Raw genomic sequence first — 23,074 nt, forward strand, 5'->3', positions numbered from 1 at the left:
ATTTTATTATTTTGGTAATTAGGAAATTCATGATGTAATCTATATTTTTTGTTGTTGAAAGATAATGTATATTTTAAAATTATTATGACTATTGTGTTTGACATAGTTTTTTTTGGCAAAGGACAAGGAAGCTGGTAGATAAGGGTTTGAGTATTTATAAAAGTATTTACATATAGACTTTTGTTGTCAGCATAATAATCAACAAAATTAGCTGGGATTCATGCTTCTAATTTGCTTTCTAATTTTAGGAACAGTTTGGGTTTTATAGGTTTTGATTTTATTCCATATTTTAAAGCTGAAGAAGATTGTGTATTATAACATTTTCTGCTCTTGTGATTTGGTGTGAAGTTTTAGGTACAAGGTATGATTGTCTAATTGAAAATATGAGGTAACCCTCCCAATACCTTGCTCGATGTCACTGTGGGAGGGCTTAGGAGACGAGGACTAAGACCAGGTTTAGGGGATCAGCCCACACCTCAACTAATTTTGCTTGGTCCTTTCTTCTCTTCTTTCCTATTCTGTATCTTCTTTATTCCCTTCTTCTATCCCATTCCTAAGGTGTGAGAGCCATGCTGAAAGGATGAAAGGCTTGCTTTGTGTCAGTCACGAACAGCCTCCGGGAGCCATGGGCACGGTATTCCCTTGGTTAACCCATTAACACCAGTATATTCTGAAGCTGAAAATAAAAGATTCCAGGCGGCTACAAAATCGGCGGCCCACTGCTGAGTTGGAGCGCGAGCCCCGATACAGCGTCACACTAGTGGAACGCCCGGCAATGTTTATTTTTTTCGGATGTCTCATATATGGGACACCTGTCATTAGTAGGTTAATTGCCTAGCTGTTACCCCTTATGGGGACCCTGAGGGGTAGACTGTTTCCTTTCCCCAGTTTATTCAGGCTCACCATGGCCAATAATGAAGATTCTTTATCCTTAATAGGGGCATTAAGGCTTACCCCTTCGTCAAATTGCCTATCTGAATTTGATTTTGATGGTTTTCCAACCCCTGCCCCTCCTTTGACCATGGCTCCAACCACTGATACTAATACCCCCTCTTCAACACTTACGAACAACTCTAACCATTTCAAAACACCCACCCAGGTTATTACTCAACCTCTAGAAAGCACACCTTCCTCTTCCCCAATATTCTCCTCTTCATCTCCTGATGCGCAGTCCTCTTCAATGTCAACCCCCTCTTCCCTTATTACTACTCTCCATCCTTATTGTCCTCTCGCCCACAGAACTACTCCACTCCACACCACCCCACCTTCCCCCACCTTCCTCTTGCTCTTGTCCTTCTGCCTCTACCTCTGCAAACCTTTCTAAGTACTCTCTTTGGCCGAGCCAAGTGGGATCGATTCTTTGTGATTACCCCCACAGCCCCCTATTCTAAGAATACCCTTCTCTTTCAACAGTGTCTCCAGAAACAAGCAGGCAAGGTTACCTTTCTCAGTCGCTCTGATCGTTCACACCTTGTCACTGTTACATCTGAAACCCAAGCTCGTGCACTATCTACCCTAACTGACCTCACTGGTAGACCCATTCCTGCTGAACCTCACCTCTCTCTTAATACTTGTACCGGAACTGTTTCTATTTCCCCAAATGCTTGTCCCATGTATGACAAGGACTGGTCAGACTGTGAAAATGACCTACTTTCCTGCCTTGGTGAATATGATGCAGTGGCAGTACAATCATACACTCTTCCTCCCAGAGTCTAGCATAAATCCCATATCAATATTGGCAAGATTAGCTTCCATAGACAAGACCTCCCCCATGAGGTTTATATTAGTGGATTGTCTTATCATGTCTGATAGTATCAACCCCTTCCTCATCAATGTCAGAAATGTTGGTGTTTTGGCCACCCAGCCAATCATTTTTGCTCCTCAGCCCGCTGCCCTCTATGTGCCCAACCTGGTCATGACCGTTCAAAATGCCCTGCATAGTCACGTACATGTGCCAATTGTAGAGACTCCCATAATGTATTTTATAGTAGCTGCCCTGCCAATAAGTTTGATTGTGAGATAGCAGATTTAAACTAGGCCTCACTCTACGTTAGGCCAAACAGGAAGCACAATGATGAGGTTTTTCTCTCTGAACTTATTCCAAAACAGTCCTTTGCTCTGCTCCCCCACCATCTTCACAAGATGTTCCTGCATCTCCCCAGGTATCTCTCTCCAGTACCCTAAACCTACGTCCTACATCTACTCAACCTATCCACCAGTCAAATTCATTTTCCATTCTAAATCCAGATACTCCAATTTCTACCACTTCCCCAATACCCATCCTCCTCACTTTATTTTTCTTACCTGGCAACCTAAACGTTGCACTCCACGCTCTCCTACTACATTCTCTCCTACACCTTCCTCTTCTTCTGTTCCTCTGATATCTATCTCTTCTCCTCATAAGAGAACCTTTTTTTCTCAGTCCTCTTTACCCAACTCCCCTCCATAAACCCCTGAAGACATTCAAAACTTCCTAAAGATGACCCAAGGGACCACTCCACTCCCTCATCCACCCCCCAATCCCTCTGTTCCTACTCCTACATTTGTAGTATTTGCAGATATCCACCTTCCTCCTCCTCAAGTTCCCTCCACCCCCTTTCTCCTACACCCTCCCAACATACGCCATCCTCTCTACTGCTTCGCTTCCACTTGAATACTCACACAAATCCCCTCTATCACAACAGTGTCCTTCTCCCTCCAGATATTCTTCCTGATACTTCACCGACTTCCCCAGTCTCCCTTTCTCATCCCCTGGATTCTTCTCTTCCTACATCTCCAACAGCCATAGATACACTGCAATTCACTCAGTAACTCTACCCCTTTATATTCTCCCTACCCCTTCCCAAAATACCTCATCCTCTCAACCACCCAAACCAAAACCCTCCCCCACAAAACCCCATCCTTCCCCACTATCCCTCCCACTCCCTCCTAGATATACATGTAAATCTCTTTTATGACAATACCTTTCCCCAGACCCCACCTTCCCTATGGAATCACCAGACACTATTCCTTCACCTTCTCCTGATCCTTTATCACAACCCTCATATACGTAATCCCCTTCTACTAAGACAGCCATATCTACTGTTATCACCTATTATCCCTATTCCTTTCCCAGTCACAGATACAATGTAATTCGTTAATCGCTCTACCTCCTTAACCTTAGCCATTTACTAATCACTGCTCTACTTTATTTACTTGCCTCCTTTCTCTTTTTGTTACCATACTTACCTATAACACCCTTTAATTTTTTACATCTAACACCTTCCCCTCGCACTACAGCCAATGTTGATTGACTGACAGTTAGAGAACCGAGTCCGGCTCTGTCTAAGGTGTCCCAAGTGTCTGAATATAAGTGATAGTCTGATTTGATAAGATGTTACCTATCATCTGTGATGATTTGCCATGGTGTGATTTCACCTGTCACCTGGGGGTTAATGCACAAGATTTTTCTCTGTTTTACAGTCTTTTATGATAAGTCCTTTCTTGGTTCTTGGTTCTTATGTTCCTTCCTTAGGTGGTTTAAGTTTTCTTACTGTATGTTTTCTGTGTTTCTGAGTGTTGTGTTCTTGTTCCCACTTCCCATGTGGTTTTGTTTTCTGTTTGTTTTTGTTTGGTTGGCTCCCTATTTCCCTTTGCTGTTTGGCAGCAAAGGGACAAAAATTAAGTGAACAACTTTCTTTAGGGGCAGGAGGGAAATGGCTTTAAAGGGCTGCTCTATACAGTTGGGAACACTCACAACTAGCAGCCCATTTCTGCCTAGGCATAGATTGAATGACTTACCTTGTTATCACATAATCATTTACATCCCTCACAGCCATTTAGGTTAGGAATGCTTATGTCTGGCAGCCTGACCTTGGCAAGTCTGAAAAGGGTGGCTTTCTCACCACCACTGCCTTTTGGTTCTGATTCCTGTGCCATTTTGGACCTATTTTGATGTAACCCTCTGGGGGATGGATGGATTTTCCTCCCTATATATGGGTTTTGACATTGCTGTTGCTTCTCATGTTTATATTTCTCGTCTTATCTCATGAAAGCAAAGTTACTGGGAAAGAGGGAAAAAAAATGGATTTAAAGTTGTTGCTGTTGTAAATTTTTTCTTAAATTTGTCGTCCATAACTCACTGATGTGCTGGGCAACTGCCCCGGTTGCATGAAGTTAGTTCACTTAATAGCTATTGTCAGACAGTCTGTCTGATTACTATATTCTTCACACCAAATCTCTCAGACTGAAAAAATAGCAATTTTCACTCTTCTCATTTCATTGATTTTAGAAGCATAAAAATTCATAATTCTTTGTTAATTTTAGATTATTGGTTAACAAAATATCTAATTTGATTATTGATATAATTTGGTTCACATTATTTTTTGAGTTTAATGAGTTATTAGACCAGAGACCAAAAATGTACTACTCCAGGGATCTCAGTTTGTACCGCATCGAGGAACATTTCACAGCCGTATTTTCCCTTATGTAACTGTCTTTGCATACTTTGCATTCAAGAAAATAAAAGAAGGTAGAAAAAAAATCAGTAAATCTAAAAAAAGCAAAGCTACACCGTCTTAGGATAGGAGAGACGTTAGTAAAGATTAATACAATAATTGAAAATTGGCCAAAGCTTCACATATTTTTACAGAATAATTTTTCAGTTACTCTTTATCAATGTCAAGGGTCATTATGTTAAAGTTTAAGCTAATTTCTGTCAGATTTTTGTTGTTGATTAATGCAAAAGATGGGATGATCCTTTGATTTGTGATATTTTTAGTGTCCATCAAAAGATCATTTTATAGATTTTAAAATAGTGGTTATCTAGATTTTTATCATAATTACCTGTAAGATTTATTGATATTGTAATGGTTATAGTGGTAAGTCTTATCATTGTTATAATAATTATTGCATTGTTACTACTACTACCACTACCACTACCACAGCCTATTACTGCCAGTGTTACCACTACCACTGCTACTAATACCATGGCCATTAAAGTTAATATTATTATTATTATTATTATTATTATTATTATTATTATTGTTATTATCATCATTATTATTATTATTGTTATTAGTATTATTGTTATTATTATTATTATTATTATTATCATCATTATTTTCATCATCATTATCATTACCATTATTATTACTACTGTTATTGTTATTGTTATAATAATTATTGATGTTATTGTTATTATTATCATCAATGTCGTTTTTATTATTGTTATTGTTAATATTGTTATCATTATTATTATTATTATTATTATTATTATTGTTAACTTCATTTTTATTATCATTATTATTGTTATTATTATTATTGTTATTGTTATTATATTAATATTATGAGTGGTCATTATTATTATTTATTATTATTATTTATTATTATTATTATTATTATCATTATTATTATTATTATTATTATTATTATTATTATTATTATTATTAGTCATTATTAGTATTATGATTATTATTAATTTTCATTATTACTATTATTGTTGTTATTGTTCTTGTTTTGTTGTTATTATTGTTGTTGTTATAGTTTTACTATCCTGTTATTGTTATTTATTACTATTATTATTGTTATTATTATTAGTTTTATTATTATTATTGTTGCTATTATTATTATTATTATGATGATTATTTTTATTATTATTATTATTATTATTATTATTATTATTATTATTATTATTGTTCTTGTTGTTCTTGTTCTTGTTTCATTGTTTTGTTGTTGTTATAGTTTTATTATCCTGTTATTGTTATTTATTTATCATTATTTTTATTTTTATTTATTATTATTATTGTTTTTTTTATACTATTAATGTTTTGGTTTCTGTTATTATTTTAATTATTTTAACTGTAGGTAAAATGTGTAACTCAGTACATTTTGAAGGAATTCTAATAGTTATTAATGGATTATAAAAGGAATTTATTGCTCAGTGACAAAGGAGGGATGCACTGGTAATTGCATCTCTCTAAATTTGTTTTTTTATTCCTTTTGCTCGTTGATATTGTATTTCTTTGCCCTATCCCGTTTGAATTAGCTGGCTATAATGATATGAGTAAAGCTGGTTAAAATCACATTTCTTGGGGTCAGGGATAGGCATGGATATTCTGATGCAATGCCCATTTTCACTTTCATGCATTGTGGCATATTTTTGTCCATGCCTCCTATAAGCTCCGGAACAAATACCAAATAGTGCTTTCAGAGAATGCTACTTGAAAGGAATTTTATAAATCAGGGGAAAAAGTATGAAGGTTAACAGGGGATAAAACCATTATATTGTTGCAAATGTAATGATGTTAGTGCTGGATGATCCCCATATTAATAAGCATAATTATTAAATGATAGATCACCTTAATTGCTTTAGATTCTTATGATGATAATGTTATGTATATATCAGAAGGACTTTTTATTAAATAATACAAGTAATATCCATAAAGAAAAGTTACATTATTTCAATTTATCAGAAATTATTGGGCTGCATATTTCTTCTACGATTTAATCACATACAAGCACACAGTACACACAAAGTTCATTTAAAAGTCTTGGCTTGTGCACATGCATGGTTGGTGTTTGTTTATTTCTTATTTACTTTGCATGATCACCTTTCTGGGAAGTAGAATTGAGTAAATTACTGTTTTAGGTGTCCATAAGCAAGGCTTTATTTTGAAGGATTTATAAATCATTAGCATGGAGTGAAGCACTATGATTTTGAATAATTGCATTTGATGACCTGTTTATTGAATCACCAAGCACAGTATTGTCCTCTGCATATGTAGCTGATGTTATGCAATGAATGAGTGACACTTTTTTTATAAAAACTTATGTTCATGTTTCTCTCGATTTTTTTTTCTTTCTTTCTTTTTTTCAGAAATTAGATTTAGTAATATGATATTAAAAATGAGATCATATGTGTCATTCTTTCACATTTTGCTAAACTATGGTTTTCCTTGTGGAATTATGGGGCCTGTATGGTGTGTTTCACATATGCATGTGCTTTGTGGTAAATATATAGATTTGTGTAGATGTACTAATATTGATAACATTTGTTTTTGGTAGATTATTGAATGATTATGTTTTTTTGATTCACAGATATGATACATTAACATGAAATAGGTGTGAATATAAAGTTATAATTTAATTGGATATGAAATTTCATGAAGTATTAAAACAGTCAAAGAAATACATGCATGCATACATATGTATATTTATGATGCTATGATTTTAACTAGTTCTTATGCATACATAGAGTATTTTACTGATGGATGAGTTGGAGCCCTACCTAAAGACTCCCCAAGACCCTGATACAGCTGTGGTACTGGACCAAGCCACACTTGCATGGGATGCTGTCTCCTCCTTCAAAAAAAAGAAAAATAAGAAGAGGAGGTCAGTTCCAAATTACAATTGATAGTAATAGTCGATAATTATGGTGACTGTCTTCACCTGCCTATTATGGTGCTTTTATTATTCTGCCATTTCAGTGCAAGGAAAATGAATTATTTTTCTGCTCCTAAAGAAATAATAATACTAGAAGAGTAGTACAATTGAAACATTTCCTTTGTACATAAATACTGAATTTGTACTTCCAGGAACAAAAAGGATGGCATAACCCCAGCTGATCAACTGATGCCTAAAGTTGTGGACTTGAAACACATTGATGTTCTCTTTGACTTATGTCTCTCCATCAAAAAGGTATTTTTTTATACAGTATCATGACACCTTAGAAATATTTGTTGACTGATCAAGAGGGGATTTGCTAATGCACTATTAGGTTATGTATATTGTAGTAAAACACTCATAAGTTTGTAAGCATATTGCTGTATGAAAGACATTATGGAAATCATGGTGCTGAAAGTATGGGTAGTTGGTTACACAAGTAGCCAACATCCCAGGCGTGTGGCACTTAGACTGGGTGCGTGCGAACACCTATGGGTGGTGACAAGATTCTGTGCCTCTCCTTTACAAAGTTATTTTGTGTAAACTTTTTTGGCTTTTTTGCCATTTTCCAGTGATCATTATATATCTTTTGATTTGCTTTATCCAAATAGAAATAGTTAATTTTCCTTGCACAGACTCCATATCATCTCTCTATCAGTAAATAACTAATATTTGGTTATTTGTGTCATATATCTTATTTTTTTGTAATTTTCAATTTTATGTAATACAACCAGCGACGCTGGTCACAGTTGCCAATAATATGATGTCCATCATGGAAATAGCGTCCTCCCAGTAGCCGGCACTCTTCCAGTTATGGCTTACACATGTAACATTCCACATTCATTTATCGATGGGAATAAAGCTAAAGTTCCCTTCTAAGTGCCAAATGAGTCAAATCACACTCCAAGAGGTTTGTGCACTCATGGTGAGTCATTTCCTTCACCCTGGCCTTCGCTGATGATGGCAAGTTTGCATAACCTGGCCCAGGGCAATTTTGTCCGCAGACAGGACTGTAACATCATTCGGATTGTAGGAGTTAATTGAACTGGTTATACTGTGGCATACTGTACAGGGTAGCAGTAACCAGGGAAAATATATACTAGGACATGCTACCATTGCACCTATGCAAAGGAAATTGTTCAGTAAATGATCCCAGATTTCACTGGCGGGCCTGAAAGCATGCAGGATAAAAATGAGGTATATGGAAACAAATTAGATATTAAAAATATAAACACAATTCTGCTGACAGGAGTTAATAGTTTGAATATGGGAAGTTTATTTACTAATGTGTCACCTGGACCATAATCAGATACAAATCAGCTTCTTGATTCATCTATCAGAAAAAGTAGTGACTCAGCAGAGAAGAGCACTAACTTGAAACCTTGAATCATGGACTATAAAGCATTACATATGATGAACATACTACCAAGGAACAACTATGCCAAACCCCAATAATGAACACAAGAATACCAAAAGAGAAATCACCATTATTGTAGCCTGTATGCATCTTCTATGGAATTTAAAGAAACAAGAGACCCTGGACTGAACAGCAAGTCACAAGTGTAAAGTTCTGAGAACAAAAAAATCCCCGTATGAGCTCAGAGGAGTGTACCTTATGTCACTCATTCCATAGTAGGATGGAAAGGGAGGATATAGTAGAAAAGCACACTGTCGAATACCAATAGGTGAAGATGGGGTAACTTCATTACTCCTAGACTTAAGAAAAAAGGATCTGGAAGAGCTGTGCAGTGGCCCCATCACTCCCAATCTAGCATATATAGTTTGGAGACTGCAAAAGCAGCAAAACTGCTAAACATAGTATCCTAACTCTCATATGAAAAAAAAAAATATTCTCTGTATGCCATATCAACAGAACATAGGGAGGATTGGTTGGTGATAGAGGGTTGCCATTGTCTGTTTTTCTCATATTTTTTGTTTTCCCTGGTTTTAGGATGTGAGGTCAGATGAGGTTTCTGATTGGGTTCATACCTGAATGATGAAAGATTTGTACCAGATGTTGATGGAGCAGATAATATTGTTATTTTTGTTCTTATGATATTTTCACATTTTTTGTTTCATCATCCTCTTGTTATGATATATTTCTCAGCATTGTGTTGTTTTAGATGATTTATCAATATTATGATTGCTATATCACTATTTTGTTGTTTTAATTGTATTGTTGACTTTATTGTATCGTGACTTACCATTACCACTATTACCCAACAGGGAGAACTCATTGCTGTGTGTGGTGGTGTTGGTGCTGGAAAATCATCTTTCATATCAGCTCTGCTTGGTCACATGCGTCTACAGTCGGGACAGGTGTATTTACAAGGAACATGTGCATATGTTGGCCAACAAGCATGGATCATGAATGCCTCCTTTAGGGAAAATATTTTGATGGGTGAAGCATTTGATGCCAAAAGGTGAGTTTTTCAAAGAATGTCCATTTTTTCGATGGTTTCAGTGTTTACCCCCAAGGACTAAGCATGCTCAACTGAGTAGATATGGACTTTTGATTTGTCTTTGTTTGCTCAGTTCAGTACTCTTTTTATTTTTTTATTTTTTTATTTCCCATTATCTATCTGTTTTTTCTGTGTCTCTCAACTCTCATCATCAGCTATCACAAAAGGTTAGGGAATGTATGATAAGCTTCAAAAATCTTGTCACAGGATCACTGACATGAAAGAAAATATAAGAAAGTATTATATGTTAATAGAATTTTTTTCATAGATTCATACAAGAGCAGAAGTCATTGTCCTCTTGTTGGATTGAAAAATTAGATCAGCAGAAATGGCAAATCATTTTGAGTTTAGATCAGGATGACCGACATTGGCATTTAGACCACTATTAGAACATGTTTACAGAAGGAATATGACCTGTTCTTAAAAATGTTAGGGGCTTAATGTTTTATTAAATAACTGCTTGTTGAATATAAGATTTTTTATTGTAACATGCTGGAGAACATAGACTATAGAGGCAAACAGGGTTTGAAATTATATTTTTCTTCCCATATGTGTTTTGTTTTTTTCTGTTAACTTTTTGTGTCAATACAGTCAAATATGCTCTTAGATATTACCGTGTGATATATGCCTGCAACCTTACCCAAGACGTTGGAGCTATGCCTGCTGGAGATTTCACAGAAATTGGAGAACGAGGTATTAATTTGTCTGGAGGACAGAAACAACGTTTATCACTAGCCAGGGCGCTTTATGCTAACAGGTGTGTTTTTTGTTGTGTAGTGAAATCTGTAAACAAAAATATTTGCGATTTTTCTTCATGTTCATCTTTAACCACTTATTAATTTAGTGTAAACCAATTTTCTTTATGATTTATCTAGTTTTGTACAGTTTGATTATTAAACTTTTTACTTACAATTAAATTTATACCATGTTGTCTATTCCTTTTTAGGGATATCTATTTATTGGATGATCCTTTGAGTGCTGTAGATGCTCATGTTGGGAGCCACATCTTCCAGTGGGTTATCAAAGGTGCTTTAAGAAATAAGACAACAGTGTTTGTCACACATCAGCTTCAGGTACTATAAAAACTTCATTGCCTTCTTTGAGACAGATGTATGCAACAAATTGATAATTGAATACTAATTTATAACACAGAAGTGCCTATTTCTGTCTGACTTGAATTAAGTGTTTTAGCATGCAGGTTTGTATTCACCTAAAAAATACAGATTTTAAGGCAAATATTTTGTATGTGAAGTAGATTCACATACAATAGCATATGATTATTGTTTACTTTCTGTATCTTACCTATTGCTGAAGGAGACCTAAGTACTTGTAGATTATAGTTATTCTCCACTCCCAGTTACTGTTTTCCTGATAGTTAAAGTTATAATGAAGTGTGGAATCTGTCTTTAATATGACCCTTTTCCTCAATTTTCCAGTACTTGCCCCTTTGTGACCGTGTAGTCTACTTGCGTGAGGGAAATATTGCAGAGCTGGGAACACACTCCAGTTTGGTGGAGGACAACAAAGAATATGCTGGTCTATACAGAACCCATATGGAAACAGTTGAAAATAAGGAAAAGGAAAGGTTAGTACAGTGGTATTGTTTTGTGTGTTTTCTCTTTATTTTCTTTTATTTTCTTTTGGTTCCTTTTCTTTCCTTATCTTTTTTTGTTTAATTATTACCATTATTGTTCTTGTTGTTCTTGTTGTTATCTCTATGACTATCATCATTATTATAATTATGTATTTTTTTATTATTATTATTGTTATCATCATCATTATCATTTATGTTATTATTATTATTATTATTATTATTATTATTATTATTATTATTATTATCATTATCATCATCAATATCAGTATCATCATCAATATCAGTATCATGATAATGATAATGATGATTAAAATTGTTGTTATAATAACTGTATAGTAATGATAATTGTTATCATCATCATCATCATCATTATTACTATTTTTATTATACATAATGGGATATTGTACTTTCTACCTACTGCTTATATATATCATCCATGCTCTTAATTAGAATTTGTTTACCTGTTTATTCCTGTAAGCAGCAAGACTGAGGAAACGGATGCTGGAGGACGCCAGCGACAAGACTCAGTCATTTCAGGAGGAAGTAGCATAAATGGCTATCAAAAGAATAGTCCTGAGAAAAGTCCCGTCAAAGAAGTTAAGAAGAAACCAGAAGATGGTGAGAATTTGATCACTGATATTCCAAGAATGATTTGTATTTTGTGGTGCACATTTTATGGATAGAATTTTATGCAGCTGAGAACCTAGAAGATTACCTTAAAGACTAACTCCTTTAATTAGGAAGAAAAGTAAAATTCTGAATTAGCTGATAAATTGTTTAACAGTTTTCAATTACTCCTTCAGTTTATACATAAGTTTGGTTGAGGAAATGGACTCGTCTATTTCTCTGTCATTACATAATTTTGATAACTCCTAGTTAATTAACCTGTCTTTGAAATATTATACTTAAAAGCTGTTTGCTAATATGTGTTACAATTTATGTTAGTGTATAAGTATTTGTAACACAGAAAGGTTAGACATAGCAGTGCAACAAATAGTAAAATATGCTCTCTCACAATGAAAGGCTCTTTATGTATTTACTCATTTGCTTTAGGCATTCTTGCCTTGGAAAGCTGAATTTACACTTGAACTCCATTGATGCCAGAAAAATTAACTTTTTTTTTTTTTTTTCTTTCTTTCTTTCTTTCTTTCTTTCTTTCTTTTACACATAGATGGCTCCACAAGTACATAGTTATCAAGGAGTCACTGCTGAATCCTTACTTTAACTTTTTTCACTCTTCCATACACTATTACACTTAATATGATTAATATTTTCATTGTTATTATGTTTTGTTTACTATGGTTATCAGTGTTTTTGTCATAGTGGTAATAGCATTAGTAATGGTAAGTGGAATAAAGAGATGAAAAAAAGGAAAGGAAAGGGGCAAATAGTTAAGGTCAGAGAGTCTTAATAATTGATTCCTTGGTGACTTCTAACTTTTAGAATCGTCTGTAATAATTACACTAACTCATAGTTGACAACATCAGTGAGTTGATACATAATTTACACAATGAAAGAGTTATAATTTTCCATTTTTAGGTGTTACCAATATATGGATATTGTTGATGATATAAAGATTTGTAACTGTAACCTTACTTTATCTTATTACTGTCTTTCTTTTTTCCCCAGCCAGTGTTTACAATGATTTGAAAGTTTTCAGATTTTCTCTATGATTTAGGACAGAAACCTCAAACATATGATAGGTATCCTACAGATATAACTCTGCTTTTCCATAGCCTTTTTGTAGCTACCACTCACAAAGTCCATATGGATTATATAAAGTAGTATAAAGTGGTATAGCTTCTGAGGGGATTTGTGCCACAAATTTCTTCCTGTGGTATCATTTGTTATAGTAATGGGTGTCTTTGGTTTGTTCATTTAGGGATCACTTAACAAACTCTAAATATCTTTTGTACAGTAATTATTGGGTAAGGGGTGTCTAATAAATCACTTATGACATAGATTTAATACCCTTTACAGACTAATTAATATGATAAGCATAGGCATTTATTCCAGTTGCCAAGAGGCTGGTCCCCACTTGTTTAACTTAATTATAGGAGTTCCTATGGAATATTCTCTTTGAAGATCCTATCTCCACAACTCCCTTGCTACTACCTTATATTTGGGTACTGACTATGTATTAGTTAGGCTTGGTCACTGTGGGAGCAGTCCATGATACTGAATCTTTAAACATGACCAGACATGCCTAATCTAGCATACACTATATTAATAAACAGCCAAGGATATTTATTGTTATACAAGTGATCTCTGATGAGATGGTAATCAAATGATGAATAAAACTATTTAAGTTACTTGATTACCAGTATTCTGTATAAATACATGTGTATTTTTTATGATTTCTAATTTATTATATTTATCACAGGTCAGCTGATCACAGAAGAGAAGCTAGAGAAGGGAGACATCCCTCTGTCAACCTATAACTGGTACATCAAGGCTGCTGGAGGTTACATTATATCCACCCTGGTGATTTTGACCTTTGCTGCCAATGTGGGCTCTACTGCTTTCAGTTCGTGGTGGCTCTCAATGTGGCTTAGTGCAGGGAGTGGAGTAAGTAGTTTTTTTTCTTTTACAATGATTATTCTTTTACCTGATTCTGAAAGACTTTATTATTATCCAGTGAAAAGAAAACATATATTTATGGGAAGTTGAATTTTATTATACCGCTTAAAAATGTGACATAATTTCTTTAAAAATATGTCCAGTGTTAGACTTTGAAGTTGATTATTCCCGTTTGATGAGGTATGATGAAAGACTGAATTGGCCATAGTTTTGATTTGTCTGCTATCATCATTCATCTTCATCAGAGCTAACAGTTATTAAGTTTATGAGAGTTGAATGATGTGCCTCTTTGTCCTTGTGTCTTTGTTTACAACTATTTTTGTAAATTTTTCTTACCACACAGATTATCAAGAGGGCACTTATGATCAGAATCCCAAATGTTATTAGAAAAAATACAAGCCCACTTTCAGGCAGTTTACAGATTTCAGTTAGATTATGTTTTTTATCTGTCTCATCAATGCAGTAAGATGTGTCAATGAACAAGTCATATATGTCAATCCTTTCCTTGTAGAAGTTGGAAAGGGTTTCATTGTTCGCATCAGTCATTTGTCTGATCAGTTGGTGAGAGTCACAATCACAGTGTCCCATGTGAAACATATTGTTTTTAATCTGCAGGTTCTTGTTATGGACTGAGTTATAGAAAATGAGAGTGCCAGGTGTAAATTCATACAAATGATTGGAGGAGAATATCAAGCTTCCTCCTTCCATCCTTGGTTGCAACCATGTCAGGCCAAATTGCTCGATATGGTAAAATGAATTTTTTGTTACAGAAACTATAGTTGAATTATTTACTACCATACTTTCTAACGCCAAGCTGTTCACTTCGTTTTCCACAAAAGTGAAATTGTAGACATCTGAATCAATTGCCAAGAACTGAAGCTTGTCAATTTTGTTGCCCAAGAAAGTAATGTAGTTTGAGTCTTGGAAGACAGCACTGGAATGAATGATCTTGATAATACTGTGCTCCAAGCTGAAGTTTTCAACCTGCAGAAGAAAGCAAAAAAAAGAAGGTATACATCAAATATTTCATATTTAGAAAATATAATTGTGCCTAAATTTAGGAATTTGTGTGGCCATAGATTCATTTTCAAGGTCTGATATGACAGTAAATCAGTTTCTGTTAATGATATATGTGGATAGGGACTTACATAGCGTGTTGACAAATTAATTTCTCCAAGATTTTCGATATTGCAGTACTTGAGGAACAAATTAGAAAGGTGATGAGTATTTTGTGTCTGAAGTAAGACACTAAAATCACCTTCCAAGGTGAGATGCTCCAGTGTTATACTTTCCAGTTTCTGAGCATGAATATCAAGTGATACTTCAGGTGGGGAAAATTTGGCGTGGGATATTCTAAGTGATCTGAAATTGCAGGGCAGGTAAAATGCATTTTTAGTGTTACTCAGTTATAGATATAAAGAAATTCTTGAATTCACTGAATGTTAGAAGGATAATTAAGCAATTGTTTACTTGGAAGAAGCAATAAAAGATTATAAATCATGATCTGCAGTAATGTTCCATTTACCGTATGCTCCCTAGCTATCATTGTTTATGAAAATTATAATAATGTCCTGTATGATATTTCGTAATATGAAAGCATTATGAAAAGTTCACTTATTAAAATATATCTTAACCCAATGCCTCCACATGACATGTAGTTCCAAGTCTAGCTGACTGGATCGTGGCTTCAGTTGACATGCTATTCCTGTCGTGGCTGACGGGGTTGTGGCTACAAGGGACGGGTCATTTAGGTCATGTTACTATGATGCATGCATTAGATTTTATGCTGTTTGTTAGAAGGTATCCTCATGCCCACTCATCACATCCCCTGGGGCATTGCCAGATTGAAAATAGGATATTTAATGTTCTAATTGGCGACTTTATTTACAAAAGGGGCAATTTTTAGCATAAGATCATCTGCTTGTTTCCCCAGGAAAATATCACCCACCAAAAAAATGTGCTCTGTTTGTGCTCTGTTTAAACCTTCACTCTGGTTTACATGATCAGTCTTCTTATGTCAGCTACTCTGACAATGCGATGGTCTTGAAGTATGATACAGAAAAAAGAAGCACAGAAGCACACAATCTCTTTATTTTGTTATTATAAGATTTGTGAAAATTTAAAAAATCCTAATTTTACCCTACATTCCATCCTTAACACCGTGTAACTCATTATTCATTGAAATGTACTCGATCTAGAAACTAATGCGAATGTCATACATCTCTGATTATGCAAAAACATCAATGCATTTCGAAGTCTGACATAGGCCCCAATGGCAAGCTCAGTTGGCCACTTACACTGCCCAGAGCAATAGCCAGCCAACTCGATCCCATATTCTTCTATACTAAATTAACAATATCAGAGTTGCAAGTAGCTTGTCAGTCTGTTTTTATACATTTAGTAGACTAAAATGCTTTTCAATAGGTTATTATAGTTTGACCAGTGGTAACTTACTAGATTTATTGCTGAAACACTCATTTGCTGTGTAATGACATTTTCAATTTCAAATTGTTATTATTATTTATTATTATTATTATTATTATTATTATTATTATTGTTTTTTTTTTTTATAAAGAAATTAAACGTCCAGTTTGCTACCTACTTGAGGTGTGTGTAATACTGATTGAAAAATTCTGGAGCCAGATGAATTTGGTCAATGTTGTGAAGATGAAGTGAATGTAGATATGGAAGCTGAGCCAGTGCTGATCCACTAAGGTGGACATCACCGCATTCACCCACGTTCCATTGGGTAGTGGTATTTGGAACAAAGAAGTGCTCCTCTCCACAGCTTACTGTTGAGCCCTCAATTATCAACATCTGTTAGGTTGTGATAGAGTTTTGCCATCTTAGTAAAGGATAATTGAAAAGAATATATATATATACTTTTTTTTGTCAATGGAGGACCTAATGACCAGGCTTATGATTTGCGTCTAGAAAAAAAAAAAATCACAAAGTGAATACAGGTAAATTCTATTGATATTACATTATAGTAGGCCTTTATCTGGATAAAAAAGGAAGTAACTTTATAAAACAGATAATCAATTTACCAATACAACTTTTATGATTTTCTTTCTCTAACACTTGAGTAAGAATAGAAACCATGTTGTGCATAGTTATGAAGACTGATTTCCATCATAACAGTGTCTATACACTGATTAATGAACTAATTATAGGTCAGTAGAAGTGAGCATTTAGGTATCTTTTTTCAGAAATGCTAATGTTTACTGTGATATTTTAAAATCAGTTTCTACTTACATCATTTCTCTGGGAGCAAGAGCAGTTGAAAATTAAATCTTCATTACTAGAAATGTTGTAGCAGCATGGTGTTCTTATGATGTTTTCACTGGAGAGACTAAATAGAGTCAAGTGATGAACTAGTATAATAAATTTGGCTGAAATTCCACTTTTTGTAAACATTGTGACTATTTCTTGTACAGTTAACCACAAACTTGTTATCTTTCAGAAGAATTAATTTTATCATACCATCACATATTTACTGAACATGTTGTATGAATAGTGCAGGAACTCGGGATGGATATCTTAATATAGATTGCTGTTTTATGTCAGATTTTAACAACAGCATTAGAACATCAGTAGTTTGATATTTATTAGACTACCAATGGTTATTATCATGGTACCAGAAGGAAGTGCAGCACAGACAACTAATAAGTAGCAGTAACAAAGGTAGACTGGAAATAAGTGTGGTGGTATTAAAATCATAGATAAGATTTGATAATGCATGTAATCTTATCAGCACCACTACCAGGATAAATGAGCTCTGCTTATGTTAATATACTACATACAAATTATATTAATGATAACAAGAGAAATTCTTGAAAGTAGGAACAGGCAAATTAAAAATGTAAGAGGTTATCTTCATAGAATGCTAGTGATAATAGTAGGGAAAGGGGTGTAGTTGCAAGAAGAGTTAGATAACTTCTGAAAGGTTGGAAATCCTTTGTAAGATATGATTGAAAAGCACTAATAAAGTAACAAAAGAATGTAATTAGAGTAACTTTGCTATCATTATTACTTATTGTTATTATTGGTGTTCCTGTTATTACTATTGATAATATTTATTATTATTCATTATTATTAATTCTTGCTAATTATTATTGTTATCATTTATTATTAATCATTATTGATTAATTGCAATAATAATTATGATTATTATTAATTATCATTAATCTTTATTTATTAATGTTGATATTGATGATGATGATGATAAGGATAAGTATTATTTTTATTATTATTATTATCATCATCGTCATCATCATTATTTTTATTATTATTAGTGTTATTATTGTTGTTTTTGTTATTATTATTATTATCATTATTATTATTATTATTATTATTATTATTATTATTGTTGTTGTTATTATGATATCCACTCATGATTATTCTCTATCTTCATATTTTGTATCCACACTCTTTGTGGTTAATGAATTTTATTGTTTTTATTATTATTAGGTATTGCTAATTATTATTATCAATAGTTTTTGATTGATTACAATAAAAGTTATTGTTAATATTCTTATTATTGTTAATTATTATTAACCATTGCTTATTGATATGATGATGATGATAATAACGTTAATTATTATTATTATTATTATTTTTATTAATATTATTATTTTTTTTATGATATCCACTCATGATACTTCTGTATCTTCATATTTTGTATCCACACTCTTTGGCAATATTTTCTTAAAGATATGTATTAGAGGGCAGAATGATGGCACTGTGGAAATATGAAAGTAAAATATTGAGCAACATTAATTTCAACAGAACACAGAAGTAGTCGTTGGAAATGGAACGGTCATCAGTGACAACATCGCTGACAACCCTGACCTTTTTATGTACCAGACTGTTTATGGCTGCCTTATATTAGTCATACTTGGAACTTCGCTAATCAGAGGATTTGCATTTATGAAGGTATTTGATAGAAGTTACTCTATTAGTATGTTGTCATTTAACCATAATTTTTGTATTATAAAAACCTATCTTGAGCTTCTCAATAAATACCTCTCAGAATTATTGCATAAATGTAAACAATCTTAAATAGCAAAATAATTTTTTTTCCAAATAGACTACCCTAAAGGCTTCCAGCAGCATGCACGATCAAGTGTTTGTCAAAGTGTTCCGAAGCCCTATGAGCTTCTTCGACACAACTCCTTCAGGACGCATTATAAATATCTTCTCCAGAGACATGGATGAAGGTTGGTTTCTAAAGCATCTGTTTTAGTAGTAATTTATTGTGTGTTTCTTTGTATTATGGGCTAGCCTATTATTTTATCTTTTGCTTGAGCTTCTATGTGATATAATGTATGATTTTGGACCTTCTTTAGTAAATGACATATGTGATTTCAGAATCATATATGTTTTTGATAGATAAAGTTCCTTAGTTATTAAAAGTATTTTTCTTTTTCTTCTTTTCCTTCCTCCCAGCACTTTTTTCCTCTTTTACGTGTATATTTTTTCTTCTTCCACTTCTTATTTTCAGAATAAAGAATCAATAAATGAAAGATATTTTTATCTTTATTTTCCATATTCTCCAGTTTTGTTAACATAATGTATGACTATGGAGCTGTAATGTTTTAGCCCTCTTATGAATCATTTGCTGTTTGCATTTGAGTTTGTTTCTTTCTCATTTTTTAAACTAATTTCTTAAGAAACACATCAAGATAAGGTTAAAATGGTTGTTTCAGTGGATGTGCGTGTGCCTATGACCATGGAGACTTTCCTGCAGAATATTTGGTTAATCACAAGTTCACTTGTGTTCGTCTGTTTGGTGTTCCCTCATTTTCTGCCATTTCTGGTAGTCCTGGCTATCCTCTTCCTTTTTATTAGGAGCATCTTCAGGTGAGAACATATATCTTCTATTTTTATGATTTTTGTTGCTGATAAAATTGCAATGTGCTGGCAGATTGTATTATTGGCACTGCATTATATATTCTTGAATGAATCCATTATGATTGCCAACAGGATTGGAATTCGTGATTTTAAGAGGATGGAGAATGTGTCAAGATCTCCTATGTATAGTCATGTCAGTACAACCGTGAATGGGTTAGCCACTATCAATGCATATGGCAAACAGGAAATGTTTACCAAAAAGTTTGTATTTGTTCTATTTACTAAGTATATTTAAGATGAAAATACTTTTCTGTCTTTGTGATCTCCAATGAATATACTGAAACTTTTCTTCTTGTTTACCTTATGGTTATTATACTGTTGTCTCTTACAGATTTATGGTGTTATTTGATGAAAACACATGTGTCTTTTTCCTATTCAACTGTGCTATGCGATGGTTAGCTATCCGACTTGATCTTTTAGCTTGTGAGTGTTATTATGTTAAGGTTGTAAATACATTCTTAATCATAGTTATGTATTTTAGTGAAATATCTGGTTATCCTTTCCACTGGAGATTTATTTAACTTCTTATTGAACCTGCAAAATTTTTGTTTTTTCAGTGTTGGTAATGTCAATCACAGCCATTCTCTCATTGATATTACGAGGATCTGTGGAAGCATCTTTTGCTGGGCTGGCCCTGGCTTATGCTGCACAGTTAAGTGGCATTTTCCAATATACTGTAAGACTTAGTACTGAAACAGAAGCACGCTTTACTTCAGTCCAGCGGATTAGTAATTATACCAAGGTAGGAAAACTTCTTTTATACTTTATATATATGTTCTCTAGACAGTGTTTTTCTTTTCAGAGTACATTTGTTGTTAATTGATTTTAATTATATATTTTGCCTAAAGTTCTTTTCTTGCTGAATAGCCACAAAAAATTATTTTGTTTCATAATATCTTCTACAAAATACTCTGCATCTACAGTATTAATAAAAATGACTTCAGTGTATCATGCATATTTATCTGCCACTTATGATGTTGCTTCTCTGCTTTCATGTTTATTATGTTCCCGAATCATCCCCTTTGATGATTTAACATATACGATACATTTTCATCTTTGAGTTTTGTTACACTTTTTTCCATGATATCTGGTACTTGAATTCTCCACTCAGGCCTACTATCACTTGCATTCATATTTGTGAGATAGATATTTTTCCACAGTGCTTAGCTTCAGAAGCTCCAGCTATTATAGAATCAAAGAGACCAGATTCAAACTGGCCCAAGTATGGACGCATAAGCTACCGAAATGTGCAGCTGAAATACAGACCAGACACACCTCTTGTTTTGAAGGGGATCACATTCGACATTGATTCATTGGAGAAAATAGGTTGGTGGTAATTATTTAAACATGTAATGTTTCATATATGGTATCCCTAGCCCACAGTTTAGGCTTACAGCTTTTTATACATAGAATTCTATTTGGAACTATCGTGCAGGAGCAGCCAAAAATGGTTTACAGTTCCCTTCCCTCTAAGAAAAATAATAATGTGACATAGTGAGTGTGATTTCATAAATCAAGTATTGCCTGGGCTGTTTCATCCATTCCTCTTCCTTTCCACCCCTTCCTTTTCCCACCTACCTCCATCCTCTTGCTGTAGAAGATAAATTTTCTTGCTTGGTACTTCAGAATTTGATTTGATCCAATGATTTATCTTCATTATTTCCCCTTTTCCACCAATCTTTTTAGGCGTGGTTGGAAGGACAGGTTCAGGCAAGTCTTCTCTCGGAGTAGCATTGTTCAGGTTGGTTGAGCTGGCTGGAGGCAGTGTGCGAATTGATGGAGTAGATATTTCAGTCCTTGGCCTTGAGGATCTACGATCTCGACTTTCTATTATTCCTCAAGATCCAGTGCTGTTCATTGGCACAGTCAGGTAATGAAAAGGACTACTTATATGTTTTTGGAGACTTTGCAATTGATAATTTTCATATGTAGATCCATATTACTTTACATGTGTATCAGCTCTTTAAGATACCTGGTCTACAGATGAGAGTGGCTATGTAATAACCCTTAATTTAGTTAGTGTTGTTACTATGCATTTTATTGATAATACTGCCATATATATACAGTCTAATGTTAAGTTGCAAAGATCAGCATAGGTATTTTATACTAAACATACATTAGTTCCATTTCTAATACGTTTTCTTTTGTGATTCAGATACAATTTGGATCCCTTTGAGAAATATACAGATGAAGCTGTTTGGTCAGCCTTAGAACAGACATATATGAAAGAAAAGATTGCAAATCTTCCTTTGAAACTCAATGCTCCTGTGATAGAAAATGGAGAAAATTTTTCTGTTGGTGAACGTCAGTTGATGTGTATGGCCCGAGCCTTGCTGAGAAATAATAAGGTAATACATTAACTGATATAGTTCTTTCACCATTAACTTAATGCATTCATTCTTTACTTTTATGTTAATGTGATTTGTATGAATATGCTGTGATTCTCTGATTAAACCATTTCAGATATTGTTCCTTGATGAGGCAACAGCTGCAATAGACACAGAGACAGATTCCAAGATTCAGCGTACACTACAAGAAGCCTTTAAAGCTTGCACAATGATTACCATTGCTCATAGGTAAGGACCTGAATGAACTAGAATTATGTGTGTGTTTTATGTGTGTATGTGTTTTTATGTGTGTATGTGTTTTTATGTGTGTATGTGTTTTTATGTGTGTATGTGTTTTTATGTGTGTATGTGTTTTTATGTGTGTATGTGTTTTTATGTGTGTATGTGTTTTTATGTGTGTATGTGTTTTTATGTGTGTATGTGTTTTTATGTGTGTATGTGTTTTTATGTGTGTATGTTTTTATGTGTGTATGTGTTTTTATGTGTGTATGTGTTTTTATGTGTGTATGTGTTTTTATGTGCATATGTGTTTTTATGTGTGTATGTGTTTTGATGTGTGTATGTGTTTTTATGTGTGTATGTGTTTTTATGTGTGTATGTGTTTTTGTGTGTGTGTGTGTTTTTATGTGTGTATGTGTTTTTATGTGTGTATGTGTTTTTATGTGTGTATGTTTTTATGTGTGTATGTGTTTTTATGTGTGTGTGTGTTGTTATGTGCATATGTGTTTTTATGTGTGGATGTGTTTTGATGTGTG

At 33.8% G+C, this 23,074-nt stretch overlaps 2 protein-coding genes across 12 annotated transcripts in view; one reads left to right on the forward strand and one right to left on the reverse strand.

Annotated features, from left to right (window-relative positions):
• Positions 1 to 23,074, forward strand: part of LOC113811645 (ATP-binding cassette sub-family C member 5) — a 58,034-nt gene that overhangs the window by 29,855 nt on the left and 5,105 nt on the right. For 9 of the 11 annotated variants that reach the window (XM_070125305.1, XM_027363468.2, XM_070125304.1 and 6 more), the window contains 18 exons: positions 7,235 to 7,371; positions 7,575 to 7,677; positions 9,649 to 9,845; positions 10,492 to 10,641; positions 10,831 to 10,957; positions 11,321 to 11,469; positions 11,957 to 12,096; positions 13,862 to 14,046; positions 18,847 to 18,993; positions 19,148 to 19,277; positions 19,767 to 19,920; positions 20,044 to 20,172; positions 20,303 to 20,394; positions 20,529 to 20,713; positions 21,132 to 21,297; positions 21,658 to 21,841; positions 22,127 to 22,319; positions 22,435 to 22,547. In XM_070125305.1, the coding sequence (XP_069981406.1) occupies positions 7,235 to 7,371; positions 7,575 to 7,677; positions 9,649 to 9,845; positions 10,492 to 10,641; positions 10,831 to 10,957; positions 11,321 to 11,469; positions 11,957 to 12,096; positions 13,862 to 14,046; positions 18,847 to 18,993; positions 19,148 to 19,277; positions 19,767 to 19,920; positions 20,044 to 20,172; positions 20,303 to 20,394; positions 20,529 to 20,713; positions 21,132 to 21,297; positions 21,658 to 21,841; positions 22,127 to 22,319; positions 22,435 to 22,547 (2,681 nt within the window). The remainder of the gene's footprint in view (positions 1 to 7,234; positions 7,372 to 7,574; positions 7,678 to 9,648; positions 9,846 to 10,491; positions 10,642 to 10,830; positions 10,958 to 11,320; positions 11,470 to 11,956; positions 12,097 to 13,861; positions 14,047 to 18,846; positions 18,994 to 19,147; positions 19,278 to 19,766; positions 19,921 to 20,043; positions 20,173 to 20,302; positions 20,395 to 20,528; positions 20,714 to 21,131; positions 21,298 to 21,657; positions 21,842 to 22,126; positions 22,320 to 22,434; positions 22,548 to 23,074) is intronic. The other 2 variants (XM_027363452.2, XM_070125308.1) reach the window with 1 other exon arrangement.
• LOC113811694 (uncharacterized) lies at positions 14,134 to 17,749 on the reverse strand. Its single transcript, XM_027363486.2, has 4 exons — positions 17,314 to 17,749; positions 16,661 to 16,875; positions 15,207 to 15,420; positions 14,134 to 15,042 (listed from the first exon to the last, which is right to left on the reverse strand). Exons 1-4 carry the CDS (start codon positions 17,473 to 17,475, stop codon positions 14,287 to 14,289), a joined length of 1,347 nt encoding a protein of 448 aa, XP_027219287.2. The 5' UTR covers positions 17,476 to 17,749; the 3' UTR covers positions 14,134 to 14,286.

This window comes from Penaeus vannamei, chromosome 9 (assembly GCF_042767895.1).
Source record: "Penaeus vannamei isolate JL-2024 chromosome 9, ASM4276789v1, whole genome shotgun sequence".
NCBI classification, from domain to species: Eukaryota; Metazoa; Arthropoda; class Malacostraca; order Decapoda; family Penaeidae; genus Penaeus; species Penaeus vannamei.